This window comes from Vipera ursinii (assembly GCF_947247035.1).
Source record: "Vipera ursinii genome assembly, chromosome: 9".
Classification (NCBI taxonomy): Eukaryota; Metazoa; Chordata; class Lepidosauria; order Squamata; family Viperidae; genus Vipera; species Vipera ursinii.
The window spans coordinates 10,267,768-10,284,181 of NC_139523.1; the positions used below are offsets into that span (position 1 = coordinate 10,267,768).

The 16,414-nt window shown below is 43.6% G+C and overlaps 1 protein-coding gene across 3 annotated transcripts in view; it reads left to right on the plus strand.

The window, feature by feature from the left end:
• Positions 1-426: 426 nt before the first annotated feature.
• The window catches only part of GRHL3 (grainyhead like transcription factor 3), a 53,281-nt gene continuing 37,293 nt past the window's right edge, over positions 427-16,414 (plus strand). The window contains exon 1 of one of the 3 annotated variants that reach the window (XM_083369761.1): positions 427-598. Coding sequence is in view for 2 of the 3 variants with exons in the window: in XM_083369760.1 (XP_083225886.1) it covers positions 582-598 (17 nt within the window). In the remaining variant the exon portion in view is untranslated. The remainder of the gene's footprint in view (positions 599-16,414) is intronic. The other 2 variants (XM_083369760.1, XM_083369759.1) reach the window with 2 other exon arrangements.

Genomic DNA, 16,414 nt, shown 5'->3' on the forward strand with positions numbered 1-16,414 from the left:
TTCTGCATCCTTTAAGAATGGCAGCTATGATAGCAAACGGCCTCCCTCCGTTGCCTTCAAACCCTTCCTCCTGATGAGCACAAAATAAACTTTTCTATGAGGAAAAAGCTACATTCTTGGACTTTCTCTCCTCCTTTATTTCTTTCCCCTCCCCAAGACCGGTTCCAATTCTCTTCATCTCCACACACACACACACAGAGAGAGAGAGAGAGAGAGAGAGAGAGAGAGAGAGAGAGAGAGAGAGAGAGAGAGAGAGAGAGAGAGAGAGAGAGAGAGAGAGAGCTTGTTCCGATAATGGCAGCTCTTCCTCGCTGCCTGGTTTGCAAAGGGTTAACTGCTGCACCTGCTGAGTTGTACCTGTCTCCTGGCACCTGTCTCTCCCAGCCAATCAGGCGCAAGGATCTGACAGAGCCTACCTGTCAGCAGAACGCCTGTACAACATAAACTTCTACCTTGAAAGAAAGCCTTCACTTTACAGCTGATGACTCTCTTTAGACGGTACTAGGAGCGCTTCAGCCAAGGAGGGAAAGGAAACTAACCATCTTTTTGGCTAAGCCGACACTGGGAAACCTGGGCGGACCATGTCTAATGACGTTGAGTAAGTGGACTGATTTTCCTAACCTCGCTGCGTTTCGGGAGCGACGAGATTCGAAGCGGGCTTTTGCTGCCGCCGCGCATTTCCCAGCAACTCTTTCTCGCAGAAAACCAGGGGGGAAAAAAAAGATTAGAAAAGTAGAAATTTTCATTCCAAGCCCCCTTCGGTTATTTCCCCCTTTTTTAAAAAAAAAATGAGCTGCTTTAATTAACTGGGAGTGAGTTGCTGTGTTTGGTTTCAGAAGCAATGGCAGTATTTTCCGTGTAGTGTAGTGGGGCGTGGGACGCTAAATATTTTAGCAAACTTGCCCGGGGTGCAACTGAAGTTTGTGATATTCCTCCCTCCCTGCCTCCCTCCCTGCCTCTTTCTCGCAAATGCCAGTTGAGTTGGAAAGGATTACGTTTTGCTTCTTAATGTTTGAAGAACAGCAGTCCAAGGGAGACGTTGTCCCTTTCCTGTACTGTACAGCTAAGCTGATAGTTATTTCCTCTGGAGTATTGGATGTTTATTATTTTTGGATATGATCCTGGATTTATTGCATAAGAACATCTCATCTGGGAGAGAATTCAAGATTCTTCCCAGGGCACAGAGAGGTGCTTCTGAATTTCTGCTGGTCTGTGGATAAAGCCGTTGGGGAACAGAGTTTTTTCAGAAAGCCTGTCAAAATAGGCGTTTTATTCACCCCTTAATTTGAAAGGACAAATAGCTGGTAACCACTACACAATAACGTAAGAAAGAAAAGGAAATTCTGCTTTCCACACTTATTCTACAATGGGATTTCGGAATGCTAATGAGCGCTGTGTAGCGAGGTGAAGGATGATTATTTTTTTTAATCAAGTAGATCAATGTCACACTAGATTATTAGCTAAGGCTATTACCTACAGATAAACCCACTGAGCGTAATGGCATGTGCTTTTCTGCATAAGTAGATATAGGAATGTAGAGATAATGTTGCAGTGAGGTTTGCTGTGGAAATGCAGGGCTAACACTTTCATTGTGGGACAAATGTTAATAGGCTGGGCCTGCTCCATCAGATGCAGAGGCAATCTTCCCCTGGCACACTTCCAGAAGTGAGGGCTGACACTCTACTTCTGTTGACTCAGATAATAACATAATCTAAACTCAAAAGAGATGTCCTGACAGCTTTGAAGTTGGTTCACTTGTGATTCATCCCCATATACTTCCTTCACAGAATTGGGTTAGGGAAAACAGGTGTTTAAATGGCTTGGAATGGAACAAAACTTTGGAGTAATTTACTGAGGATTGGTTCTCAGCAAGAAACGAAGAAGCCTGGGCTAAACTAACTTGGATTTAAGGTTACCTGCCCCTATAGACAATTAACACACCCAGTGCAACTAATGGATGTCTCCTCACATCTTTAATAAATACAGGCCAGATTTTTTAAAAAAATAGTGGAGGCTGTAGACTTTCAGAGGTATGACACTTAAAAGAGATGTGGATTTTTATAGACCAAAAACTTTATTGATGAAGGCACAGCAGGGGTAATTTTGTGGGCTTAGTGGGTTTTTGGGGGGGTTGGGGGGATAGAAAAAGGTTTCTTGAGGTACATTATGGCTGGATTCTCAATTTAAATTGTGCAGTTGGCTTATTTGCAAAGAATGCAGTGGTGACAAGGAGATGATGTGAGTGAAAAGAACCGGGGCAGTTTTTCCTATGGGAGTCCTATGGGCTAAAGCCTTCGACTGATTTAGTTTTGAAGATGCTATCTATTTAAACCCTGGCTTAGGGCAATAATATGTGAACCCAGCCAATATTGGTTTATTCAATAAACCAAAGTTTTCTGCCGAGTGTGAAGACAGTCTTTAACCTTAAAAGTGGTTAATTCTGATTTCTGGGTCTCAGCTGTAAAGGGAATGCAGTGTTTTCTCATAGATAGATGGATAGATAATAGGTAGGTAAATAGATATAGATAGATACGATATATAGATATAATAAATAGGATGGATGGATGGATAGATAGATAGACAGATAGACAGACAGACAGACAGATCCTTGAATTAGCTTATTCCTTTGCTGGAAAACAACCAGTGCACATGAATTCTTTTATACATCCAGGTTCGAGGCCAACTTTTGTACTGCAATTGTGACCTGTTTTAAGCAAGTAATACTTTTCATTGCATGAAGATGGTAACAGGAAAATCTGCATTCATGGAATTTTCTTGCTTCAGCCTGCCATTAATGGTGCAATGGTGGGGCTGAGGAGCAAATTGACAAGCTTGTTCTAGAGACACTCTTTTTGTCTTGATTTATGCCCTTTTCCACCAGTGAAATTGCAGTAAATTACAGATGCCTCTTCCTCCCCAGCAGCACAGCTCTATGATGTCCACAGTAATAACAACTCTTACATATATCTGTGTAGCATTTTTCCCCCTCCTAGTTGCTCCAAGCATTCGGCATATGTCTATTTGGACACGTTCCAGGGAAATATTTAAGATCCTCACCTCTGAGTGTGCAGCCTGGGCTTTTTCAGACGTGCTTTGAAAGGAAACTCTTTCCCGCTTATGTGCATAGTTGGTATCATAAGCTATCTGCCCTTTTCTTTACCTGTAAGGGTGGTCAAAAACCTCACGTACGTGTATGTGCATTGCATGTAAATGAGGAGTAAAACTTTAATGACACACTTGCAGCCATCATCTTGGGGTTCTGGACACCTTCTCCCCTTGGGACTCCCTGATATTTCCAAATCTTCAGAATGGATCCTGGATGTTTTGATCCCACTCTGCTTGATCTCTTTCAAGATCGCTCAACTGCCCTTGGCAGGATCCTTTACCTTTGCCTCTAAGGCCTGCGGCTGATTGGACGGAGGGGGTTGGGGCGGGAGGAGAACCACCAATGGCTTATCTATGTGCTCTATGGCAGGGGTCATCAACCTTGGCAACTTTAAGACTTGTGGACTTCAACTCCCAGAATTCCTCAGCCGGAGTCGAAGTCCACAAGTCTTAAAGTTGCCAAGGTTGGAGACCCCTGCTCTATGGAGTCTCCAGCCAGCTTTAGATCAGACTTTGGCTAACTTTGCCTTCTTTATGACATGCCAAATTTATCCATACGGAAAAAACCCTGTTTTTCTAATGATGCCTTTCCTAAGGCAATTGTTCTATTTTAAAGTTAAACCCTTTGGAGAAAAGAATGACGTTGCTTTGCATAAACCATCACCACTACGATCCCGAAGAGTTTAGAGTCTCGGAAAAGAAAAAGATTTACATTTTCTTCTCTTTCCTTCCCCCCCCCCCAAAAAAAAAATCCACCCCTTTGAAGAATCTGCATTCTACGGCTTCCCTTTGAAATCTTCCTGACAATAATGAATGTGTATCGGGTGGTTTACATCCGCGAGTAAGAAAAGGTCTTTTCCACTGACTGTTGGAAAGAGAGTTGGCTGGGATAGTTGTGGTGTCTCCTCTTTTGTGATGTTGAACTCCCGAGCCTGATAAAGGAGCCCCACATTGTGATGCCTCTTCTCAGGGGTCCCTGTCCTGATGCCCCAGCTGTCTCTTTAAACCTTTTGAATATGCAGGCCATCGCTTTCAAAGGATTGATCCCGGGGAACATCCACAGAGATGCTGATGGGTTCCACCTGAAGGCACCTGAATGCAGAGACAATCTGCAATCAGTGACAGTTATCTTTAGGGTCAAGCTGAGGCAGGTGAGGGTTGAGGGGTTCAGGTGAAAAGCTCAAGGGCTTGGTGAACATCACAAGTCCATGAGGATCTTTCGGGGAATGCTTTTTCTCAGCTGAGGTGAGGAGAAACTCTGTCTTCACTCTGACAAACTGGTAGCCTTTGGATGTCTTGGGACTGCAGTTATCAAAATAATAGCATAACACGTTGGAAGGGATCTTGGAGGTCATCTAGTCCAACCCTCTGCTCAGGCAGGAAACCATACACCCTTTCAGACAAATAGTTGTCTAATCTCTTCTTAAAAATCTTTAGCGTTGGAGCACCCACAACTTTGGGAGACAAGTTGTTCCACTGATTAACTGTTCTCACTGACAGGAAATTTCTCCTTATTTCTAGCTTGGTTCTCTCCTTGGTAAGTTGCTTGTTGTCCTTCCTTCAGGTGCTTTAAAGAATAGGTGGACCCCATCTTCCTTATGGCAGCCCCTTAGATATTGGAACACTGCTATCATGTCACCCCAATTCCTGCCACCATTCTTCATATGTTTTAGCCACTAATTCTTGGAAGAGTGTCTGGCTACAGGAGATTGCTCAGAGGTGGAGGGCAAGGAAGAGGGCTGAATCCCCCCCCCCAAAGTTGTTTGGCCTTTGGAGAAACCACATTCCCATCCAATACATCTGAGAATATGCAGGTGAATCTGTCACCCTAACTAGTGATTATGTCCTGTGTTTGGATTGTGACTCTGATTGTGGCTGAACACTAAATTGGGACAGAAAAGTAAGGAACGTCAGCACCTCTGAAACTCTTGTCTTGCCCTGAAATCAATCAATCAATCAATCAATCAATCAATCAATCCAATTCTGAGCAGGGGGAGAGAAGGGCCCAAAAACATGTCTGTGTGGAATCACTGAATTATGTTTCTTTGTTTATTCAAATGACCTCTTTGATTCAAGAGAACAAAGTGGTGTACATAGCACTCTTTCATTCCTTTTTTTTCTGAACAACAACTCTGGGAGGGATTTGGGCTAAGAGAGAGGCACTGGCCAGGGACCATCCATGGTTAGGAGGGACATGTGCCCAGAGCTCTCCAGCTCAATGCTTTAGTTTAAACATTACAGTGTTTCTCAAACTCAACCACTTTAAGATGTGTGGACTTCAACTCCCAGGATTCCCCAGTCAGCAACTGACAGCTGGCAATTGTTTTCCTGTGGGGAGGGGAACTTTGATCCACTTCTTTCCTGGAGTTCCCTTTGGGACAGAAACAAGGTTGAATGCTTGTTCTAATGGAGCTTCTGCCATATTGCAGGGATGCATCAAACCCACGATAATTTGTTTCTCCCCTTGTCTGATCAAGGGGAATGCTGGCTATGGCTGTCCTTGAAATCTTGTACATAGTGATCCTTTCAGACCCAAATAAAGCAGGTTTCACAGGGTCAGGGTCAAAAAAGCAAAAATCACAGCCACATCCATACAATCAAAGCCCTACCCGCTTTCTTGATGTTTTTGGACTCTTTCCCTGTCAATACCCCTATTTCTGGACCAGTATGGGCAACATCCAACCTGATAATAATGATGAAAAGTTGGGTTAGGGATATCCCACAGATGTTCCCCAGCTGCCTTTGGGCCAGATGCCCCCCTCAGCTGACCTACCTCACCAGGATGTTCTTGTGGGGAAAAGCTGTGAGGATGGGACACTACAGATGCCCACAGGAGCCCCGGTGGTGCAGTGGTTGAACTACAATATTGCAGGTTAATTCTACCCACAGTCTGGAGTTCGATCCTGACAGGGTTGACTCAGGCTCAGGGTTGACTCAGCCTTCCATCCTTCTGAGCTCAGTAAAATGAGGACCCAGATTGTTGGGGGCAACATGCAAATAATGCTTATATTGTAAACCACTCAGAGAGGGCTGTAAAGTGCTATGGGGCGGTATTTAAGCCTCATATGCTGTTGTTGTGAGCTCCTGAAGAGAAAAAAAATGAGATGTCAATCTAACCTCAAGCCTTTTCTTATCTTGTGGCTCCAGAAATGGTGTGATTGTTGACTCTTTAAATCACTGTAGAGCGCTGTAAACTAAAGCACTATGAAGCTGTATATAAGTCTTAAGTGCTGTTGCTATATCAGCCATGCAGTTTTGAAAACCAGGCATTGTATCAGCCACGGAATACTGCCTTCCAGAAAATGAAGGCAGGAAAAAAAAGACTCTAAGAAATTCATGTCTACAGCACGTCTCTTTATCTGTTTATTTATTCATTTATGATTCTGCACTTTAGGCATTTTTACTGTCTCTGCTCTTTGCCTAAGCGTTCCAAAATAGGGGTGGCGATGCAGGCGCACGCCTACTGCAGGTTTTATCGGTGTGCTGACTCGGAGGGAATGGATTTATTTCCCAGAATTCCCTACCACTCAACTTGTCCCTCCCCCACCATCTACCTTCCCAGGGATGGGGTTCAACCATCCAGCTGGCCCCTTCTGAAGGGCGGAGGGCAAGGTGGTGCGGGAAAGCTGTGCCGTGTGCCAGGCAAAGTGCCGGACTCGAAGGAGTTAAAGCTAGCACGGCTCCCCGCTGTGGTTTGTGGTCGAAACCGTGATTGCCAGGAGCAAATTTTTGTCATGCAGCAAGGCGTGCTCTTGAAATGTTGAGTTATGCTTTTGGTGAATGAAAAAGGTAAAGCCTTTTATTAATGTGCAGGAGGCCTCCTCCTGAATCCAGGCTGTGTGTGCGTGTGTCTCTGTGTTTGTGTGTGTGTGAAAGTGTGTGTATGAGAGACAGAGAGAGACCAAGACAGACTGCATGCATGGGTGTCTTTCCCTTGCCTTTTTTTCCCTTTCTTTATTTCAGGAAAAAAAATAAAAGTTAGGAAAGTCCTCTAAAGCAGGGGTCTGCAACCTTGACAACTTTAAGACTTGTGGAGTTCAGCTCCCAGAATTCCTCAGCCAGCTATGCTGGCTGAGGAATTCTGGGAGCTGAACTCCACAAGTCTTAAAGTTGTCAAGGTTGCAGACCCCTGCTCTAAAGCTAGGAAAAAGTTTGCAGACGAACATGTCTCCACCGAGAAACATTTAGACTGCAATTGGTGTGCCTTTCTTTGTATCTAACACAACTCCCCCTTGCTGAAGGCGTCTGATGCTCATGTTGTTCTCACCAGCTAATAGCAGGGATGGCTGCTTGGCTTTCGATAGGACCTATCTACTCGAGAGTTGCAAGATTTTGAAAAGGATATTGGCTGTTGGTAGACTTTCTTGTGTGAGTTCCTAGATAAAGGTAGCTCTCAAATTACAACCCTTGGTTTAGTGACAGAAGCTACAACAACAGCGGGGGGGGGCAGACTTATAACCAGTCCTCACACTTACGACTGCTACAGCATTTCCATGCTCACGTGATCAAAATGTGAATACCTGGCAACCTGCATGTATTTACAAAGGTTGTAGCATCCCGGGGATCAGGCAATCGCCATGTGGGAAGACAGAATCGCTTAACAACTGTGTGTTTCACTTAATAATTGCAGTGATTCACTTAACAACTGTGGCAAAAAAAGTCGTGAAATCAGGTGCAACTCGTTGCTTAGCATTCTGGTCCCAATTCAGTTCAAGTCAGGACTCTCTCTCTGTGTGTGTGTGTGTGTGTGTGTGTGTTTTGTGTAAATATGAAGCCAGCACAGTGCCTGAATGAGTGTTAATATAAGCCGCATTTCTGGTCTGAGAGAAATGATTTATTTATTTATTTATTTTATTACATTTATATACCGCCCTTTCCCGAAGGACTCAGGGCGGTTTACAGGGTGATTAAAAGCAAAAATAAAAAAGTTAAAAACAGATTAAAAAAATTATATTCGTCCCTGCATAAGTAAAACCCCAGTTAAAATTAAAATTAAAACTAAAATTAAAATTTTCAGCCTGGGCCAGAGAGCTCGAAGAGCCAGGTCTTCAGGTCCCGGCGGAATGAACGGAGGTCGGGAATGATGGGAACATAGGAAGCTGGCTTGAATTTGGGTTCACACAACCTGCTAAATGTTTGGTTCTGGAGTGGTGTGCTGTGCAATGGCTTATGAACAAAGGAGCATAGTGGGGGTGAATGGTGGGCAAGGGGGAGGAGGGGAGGCTAGAATTATGTGCGCAAATGTTTCCTCTGCTGATCTCAGAAAACCTAAGCTGGGTCAAAGTTGGTTGCTCTTTGGTTGGAAGACAACTAGGGCTAGAGTAGGGGTCTTCAAACTTGGCGTGCCTGGCTGAGGAATTCTGGGACTTGAAGTCCACAAGTCATAAAAGGGCCAACCAAGTTTGAAGACCCCTGGGCTAGAGGCTAGAAATAAAAAAACAACCCAGAAAAAGGCAATTGTGGCAAGAAGTCACTGCCAGTTGAGCAGTTATACTAATTTGTTTAATAAAATAAAGTGCCAGAAAACACGCATCATTGCCGAAATGTGTCCAAGAAGATCAGGAGTCAAAGGACCTTTCCTCCTTCTCCTTTTCACCCAAGCAGCATTGAGCAGTCTTCTGGCCCACCTTGTCACTGTGGATTGCAATAGTTCTCCAGATTTTCCAAATGGAGTTTTTCCCAACTGTCTTTGGCAATGAAATAGTGGGGTTACTGAACCTAATGCTCGCAAAATTGCCATTTCGCTTGTCAAACCTCTCTACAGAAAATATAACGATCATTTATGCCTTTCTTAAATTTCTGGAAGGGGTTTTCAAAACTCTCCCTGGCAGTGCAGTGCTAAGAATTGAAGTTGGCACTTCCCCAAAATAAGGTAACCACAAGTCCTTCTTAATAAGAGGGTACTGTGCAATTTAGCCCCAAAACTGGTTTGGCATTCTGTATAGGCAGATGTATATAGAGATTCTCAGTCATCCAGATCATGGTTGTTCCAAATGTGATTTTTCACAAGGCAACGGTATTTTGTTTTTCCTTGAAGATGTTTCACTTCTCATCCAAGAATCTTCTGAGATGAGAGGTGAAATGACTTCAAGGAAATACAATGTACTGTTGCCTTGTGAAAAAGCACTTTTGTACAGGCAGAGGTTTCCTTGCAATCCAGTTGTATATCCTGGTTTACGCACCTTGCTAGTAATCAGGTATGCATCTGGAGATTTTGTGTTTGTTATGTGTGCACAGAGAACCACTGGAACATCAGCCCTTCTGTAACTTGTGTGTTTGTGCAAATGATCTTTGGGTTCTTCGTAGCTGGTGATGCTCATGCAAAAGCAGACCAGTCTAGGGATTTGATTCAGCAAATCCATTGATGTGTCTTCTGATTTAATCTCCAGATCTGCATAACCTCAGACTGAATACTGTAGCATGTCTCCATTGAAGAGAATTGGAAGATTCTCACTTCTCAAGGTGGCAGGGAGAAGACAGTGTGTGTGCGTGTGTGTGTGTGTGTGTGTGTGTGTGTGTGTGTGAGAGAGAGAGAGAGAGAGAGAGAGAGAGAGAGAGAGAGAGAGAGAGAGAGAGAGAGAGAGAGAGAGAGAGAGAGAGAGAGAGAGAGAGAGAGAGAAAGAATGTGTTACATTTCTAGCCTACATTTCATTCAGGACTCAAGGCAACCCTAACACTCTTTATTGCTCAAGGTTGAGCAATAGCAGCAGACTCATTTTCAACTTCCTGGCTAAGTGGGGATTTAAATCTGGGCTTCCCTCTTCCACTCTGCCCCATTGTATAATAATACCAGTCCATTTTTTTCTCTAATCAATCCATTTTATAGTACCATATCCTCGATCTGTGTGTCCTAACCTCATCAACATTAAAATGTGAGGAATCCAAGTCCCAGGATTCCTCACCACATCACTGAAGTTTCAAATGTTATTGGAACTCCCATTCCCATCATCCTCAAAAGACATGGCCAGCAGGCAGGGATGTGTCAGGATTAAAGGCATTCCTTGATTTACGACTGGGCACTTAGCAATCATTTGAAGTTACAACATGTCCTGAAAAAGCTACTTAGGACCTGAATTCAAAGTTCCAACGGCTGGCCCCCCCCTCCCGCCGCCTCCTGTGGTCACATGACTGCATTTTGGGTGCTGAGTCCACATTCATAGTTGTTTGCAGCTTCCCGTGGTCACATGACCTTGATTTTTGCTGGAAACTGATTTTACTTTAATTTTTGGCAAAACAAAAAACAAAACCCACCTCCTAGCAAAAAATGTGTTTGTTTAACGATCTCAGCATTCGCTTAACGACCACCGCAAAAAGGCTCATAAGATGGGGCATAGTCATGTGATCACTCGCTTAACAATCGGCGTGATTTACAATCAAAATTGCAGATTCGTTTATGGTCATAAGTTGAGGACTAGGCAACCTTGGCTCTTTTATGACTCATGGACTTCAACTGGTTTAAGGTTTCTCTTCCTCCTGTATCTGAGACCAAGGGGGGGGGGGCGGGAATTGTGAATGTGAAAATGAAGTGTCCTATTATTCTTTCCAGGTCTTGAAATGAACATAGCAAATCACAATTTCCAAAGTAGGGAAGGGGCACAATTAAAGTTTTCCTTATTGTGAAAGATTTCCCAAGAAATTTTGTCCCAGATTGCATACTAGGGGAAGATTCATCTCTGCCTACACACGGAGTCTCCACACCTTGTTTCATATGATGTTTCATACCATTCCCCTCTCTGGGGCTTGTTTCTCCTAAGTTTAGACCGCATAGGATTCTGTTCAAAATAGTGAACATTAAAAAAAGGTTGTGTTCCTGAAATACGCTTGCCTATGGTTAAATGAACCATGGTTTACTGAATCTAATGTAGTGAATCATCCGCTCACTTCACAGGCCTAGAAGATGGTTAGTTAAGGGTGAGGTTAAGTGGATAGAAAGAAGGCAATGGCTAGGTTCACCCAACATAATGACTTGGATCAGTTATAACCCAGCAGCTGCATTCATACAACATGTTCAACTTAACAGAATAACAGAGTTGGAAGGGACCTTGGAGGTCATCTAGTCCAACCCCCTACTCAAGCAGGAGACCCTATACTATTTCAGACAAATTGCTGTCCAGTCTCTTCTTAAAAACCTTCAGTGTTAGAATATCCACAACTTCTGAAGGCAAGTCCTTCCTCTGATTACCTAATTGTTCTCACTGTCAGGAAATTTCTCCTTAGTTCTAGGTTGTTTTTCTCCCTGATTAGTTTCCATCCATTGCTCCCTATCCTGCCTTCAGATGCTTTGGAGACCAAGTTGACCCCCTCATCTTGGTGGCAGCCCCTCAAATATTGGAAGACTGCTAACTTAACTGCTTAGTTCATTTTAACCTTGGTGAAACATAAGACGTGGGGAAAATTATTGTTCTGTGTGAATCCAAGCCTCTTTTAATCTTACCATCCAAAGTGACACTTGGGGGCTCTTAGTTAATCATTCACTACATTTCCCAAAGGTAGGAAGTAGACTAAATCAATAATCGATGAGGTCGATTTAATCATACAGGGAATGATTTTAAAAAATGTCAAAATGGTGGCCACAACAATGAGTTTGGGGCTTTACTTTTTAATGTGGGTCACCTTTTCTAGCCCTTGCCCCATGACTTTCTATTTGACTTACCGTAGATGGTTGACTTAGATCAGTGTTTCTCAGTTATGGCAACTTTAAGATGAGTGGACTTCAATTCCCAGGATTCTCCAGCCAGCTCTGCTGGGAGTTGAAGTCCATGCATCTTAAAGTTGCCAAGGTTGAGAAACATTGATTTAGATCAGGGGTCTTCAAACCTGGCCCTTTGATGACTTGTGGACTTCAATTCCCAGAATTCCTCAGCCAGCATGCCTGGCTGAGGAATTCTGGGAGTTGAAGTCCACAAGTCATCAAAGGGCCAAGTTTGAAGACCCCTGATTTAGATAGTTCTGTCCTCTTCTTTTTGACCAGGTAAGAAGACAGCCACCTTGTCTCTAACTTTGTTGACAAGGAGGATTTCCTACACCCCCTTTTACTCGCCCTTCTCTGCCTGACAGCTACACAAAAGAGAACAAGCTTGTAAAAAAAAGAAAGTTTGTTTTACCAAACCGAATTGTCCAAAGACTGACGTTAGCATGACACTCTTCGGGAGGTAGAAAAAAGTGAGGTGGGGATGGGAAGCCCTCTTAAGAAGGTTGGGGGCATTACCTGAAGCTCATTCCTGCCCTGTTTCAAACTTTAAGAAAGAACGTCAATGGCCAAGGGGTTTCTGTGTGTGTGGAGGTACCAGCAATACAGTATTTTTATATTTATGTAGTTTTATACTCTACGAGTAAGGGACGCGGTGGCTCAGTGGGTTAGGACACTGAGCTTGTCGATGAGAAGGTCGGCAGTTTGGCGGGTTGAATCCCGAGTGCTGTGTAGCAGAGTGAGCACCTGTTACTCGTCCCAGCTTCTGCCAACCTAGCAGTTCGAAAGCACGTAAAACTGCAAGTAGAAAAATAGGGACCACTACGGTGGGAGGTAACAGCGTTCCGTGCACCTTTGGCGTCTAGTCATGCTGGCCACAGGACCACGGAGATGTCCTCGGACAAGCGCTGGCTCTTCGGCTTTGAAATGGAGATGAGCACCGGCCCCTAGAGTCGGAAACGACTAGCACGCATGTGCGGGGGAACCTTTACCTTTACCTATACTCTACGAATATGGCAATATTAAATATGGCAATATGGCCCATGAATATAATATGCATATAGGTAGTCCTCTACATATAACCAAAATTGGGTCCAGAATTTCTGATGTTAAGCAAAGCAGTTGTTAAGCCACATACAAGTTTACAATCTTTTTTTGCCATCGTTGTTAAGCCAATCACTGCACTTGTTAAGTGAATCTGGTTCCCCGCATTGACTTCGCTTATCAGAAGCCAGGTGAGAAGGTCACAAATGGCGATCATATGATGCTGGGACATTGCAACTATCGTAAATACATGCCAGTTGCCAAGGCCCTGAATTTTGGTCACATGATGGAGATGCTGCAATGTTCATTAGTGTGAGGTCCAGTCATAAGTAATTTTTTTCAATGTCATTGTAACTTCGAAGTCGTTAAACAAATAGTTGTAGGTTGAAGGCTAGCTGTACCTTCTTCAGCTGCCAAACCCCAAGCAACCACTAGATGGTGACAGAGAGATACCCCAAACCCTAATTTTTGTTGCCATCTAGTGGTATTATTATTGTTGTTGTTGTTATTGTTATTATTGTTATCCAGAGCTGATATTCCAAAGCAAAGATGGCAACAAAGCAAAACCAGGATACCCGGTACCTATTTAGTGTAGAATGAACAGTCAAACTACATTCTGAAGTGAAATTATAAACAATGCAGACAATTAAAAACTGGCTTTTCCAACAGGCCTTGGGGCAGGTATACCATAAAGTGTTTCATTCTTGGAATAGAGTGTTCTGTTACAACTTAGGTTGTTTGTGGTCCCTGGCAGAGAATTGTTCTTTGCTGCTTGTTTGATTCTTAAGTTTATGTTTGAGCTTATTTTACAGAAGAGTGTGTAAGCCACTGAGTCGGTTAATGGATTCACATCTAGTAAATAACAACAAGATGGGGTGCTAGGTTTTGTCATGATTTCCTGAACAAACCACATTTGCTGGGACTTCACACAACTTGCTTAGCCAGAAAGCCATTGTTTACTGAACCCAGGGATTGATTTTCACACACTAAATTGGCATCAAACAAAACTCAACCCACCCTAAAGCAAGAATTTTGAATGTTGTGATTCTCAATCAGAATAGAGCTGGAAGGGAACTTGGAGGTCTTGTAGTCTGACCCCAAGAAGGTTACCCTATAACCGTTCCAGACAGGTGGCTGTCTAGTCTTTCCTTAAAAACCTCCACCCACAACTTCTGGAGGTAAGCTGTTCCACTGGCTAATTGTTCTCACTGTTAGGAAGTTTCTCCATAATTCCAGGTTGCTTCTCTCCTTGATTAGTTTCCATCCCTTGTTTCTTGTCTTGCCTTAGATTTTGATGATTTTCTGCAGATTTTGCTCTGTAACGTTTGACAGATTCTGTGAATCTCCTCTTAATTCTGTCCCCTTAAAAAGACCCCTGTGATGCATAAACGTGATAAAGGTCAAAACGTACAAGAATAGCCCCATACCAAGGACAGAAGGGAAACTGCCTGGTTGCTGAATCCCCTTTGCCTTTCTCTCTGCTGCTTGTCATGTGAATATTTAGTCTGGCTGAAGATTCTTGTCTGAACAGGATTAAACAGAGTCAACAGTGGTGAAACCTGAGTCATTCCATGGGGTGCTCCGTTGGAGACAGTCGGGGCGGCACTGAATAGGAGGAACGGCTGCGTGAGAAAAATTTAAAGACAACGAAACTCACACTAAAAAAAAAGAAATCACCAACCCCCCCCCTTAAGAGTTTTTATGCAGAGAGTGAAACTAACTAGCATTAGTCCCGTGTGAGGGATGGTGATGGGTGAGGGGGAGATAAAGGGGAAAAAATCAAACTCTGGAAACTTTTTCCTCTTAGCTTGAGGGTTGATGTTCCTGGCTTTCCTCTAATGATCTCTGGGGAACCATCATGAAAGCTTTGGAAGCCTAAAAGGTTTTCATTTTGCGCAAGGGCAAATTCAGTTTATTTTTATACGCAACTGACACAGCTAAGCCTCTGTGTGTCATTTGGCAGGGAGGGGTAGGACACAACATTTGAATTCTAGGTTTTTTTGTGGCTTTAACAAGTGTCCTGAGCTTTTAGCCATACTTTGAACCAGGAGCCTGCCTATGACTCAGCTACAAAGAAAGTTCTTGAGGCTTTCTGTGGATTGAGTTGCTGTCATGATTGGCTGTTGTTTTACTTGACCAGTTGTTAGCTTTGATTGTTGTACGCTGCCCTGAGTCACATCTGGTGAGATGGGCGGCTATATAAATTTGATAAACAAATAACTAAACACTTGCGAATTAGACATTTTCCAAAGTACACAATTCTGCAACCTTCCAGAAACAAAGAGATGGGTGTATTTGGGGGTAGAATGAAAAAGCAAGCTGGCTCGGACATACAAAAGCCATTTGCTTTGGGGAAGATGATGGCTAGGTCTACCTTGATGCTACCTGGTGATTTCTGCTTTGGCAACCTAAAACACTTGTGTGGCATTATGACTAATATGGCCTGGCTCTTGTTCTCTATCCCTAATCCAGCCTGAATCTCTGAACCTCTTCCCAGATTGAGCTAGGACCGGTTCTTTACATAAAAATACTCAATTTGAGACATCTTCATTTCTTTTATACCTAATGTTGGAAGGTTTCAGTTTGGTCCACAGGCTGTAAGATGAGCCACCCTATTCCCGAATAGCCACACCAGCATTAAATGACTTATTGTCTGCCTGAAATTGCCAATACCATGAAGCATCTTTGGAAACAAAAGGAAATGGATGGAAGAATTGAAGGAATGGTTTGGGGAGGGGAAAGAGAGAGGAGCTATCAAAAAAGTTGATCTGAACACTTGTGGTCTTTGATAACCTATCTGGCTCCTTAATAGCGAAACCAAAAAAGTTTTTTTTCCAGCATTATGGATTTCCCATTTGCTCAGCCATTGACCCCAGTGGACAAAGAACATTAGGGATGGGATGGGGTGACATTGACAAATGATGCTGTGGAAGGAAAGGATGAGTTCAAAGGATTGTTGGTGCTGCTGCATCTGGACTGGAAAAATCCAGATGAGCAGAAAAGTAGGGGAATCCCTTACTTGCTATCTGATAGTCCTCTAAATTTTGGGTGGCCCGTGTTTTGACCAAAGGAGCCTGGGTGGTTTGGAGCGCTAACAATGAACTGGATGGAGGTTTGGGGTCCATCCTATCTCACCATTCCTGACTTAAGCAAGACCTATCCAAGTATCCACCCTCGATACATAACTGTTATTAGCAACACATAATAGCTGCTGGTTGACTCCAGGATGGCGGAGTGGAGAGTGATCTAAGCAAAAGTCTTGCCCTTGAGCCACAGGGCCTCTTTAACTGGAAAAGCACCCAAGGGTGGGGATTGGCAATGATGCCTTTCCCTCCCCCACCCCCAGTGGGACTCTGTTTGATCTGCAGCCCGTCCTCTTTTCCATTTGTGGAAAATCAAAGCAGCAGGGAAGATCTTGGCCTCACTTCTAATCCTCTCTCTCTTTGCAAACAAAGCAGGAGATGAGCTATGCCCAGTGATTGTGATTGATTTAAGAACAAACTCCCTGTAGATCAATGTTTCTCAACTTTGGCAACTTGAAGATGTGTGGACTTCAGCTCCCAGAATTCCCCAGCC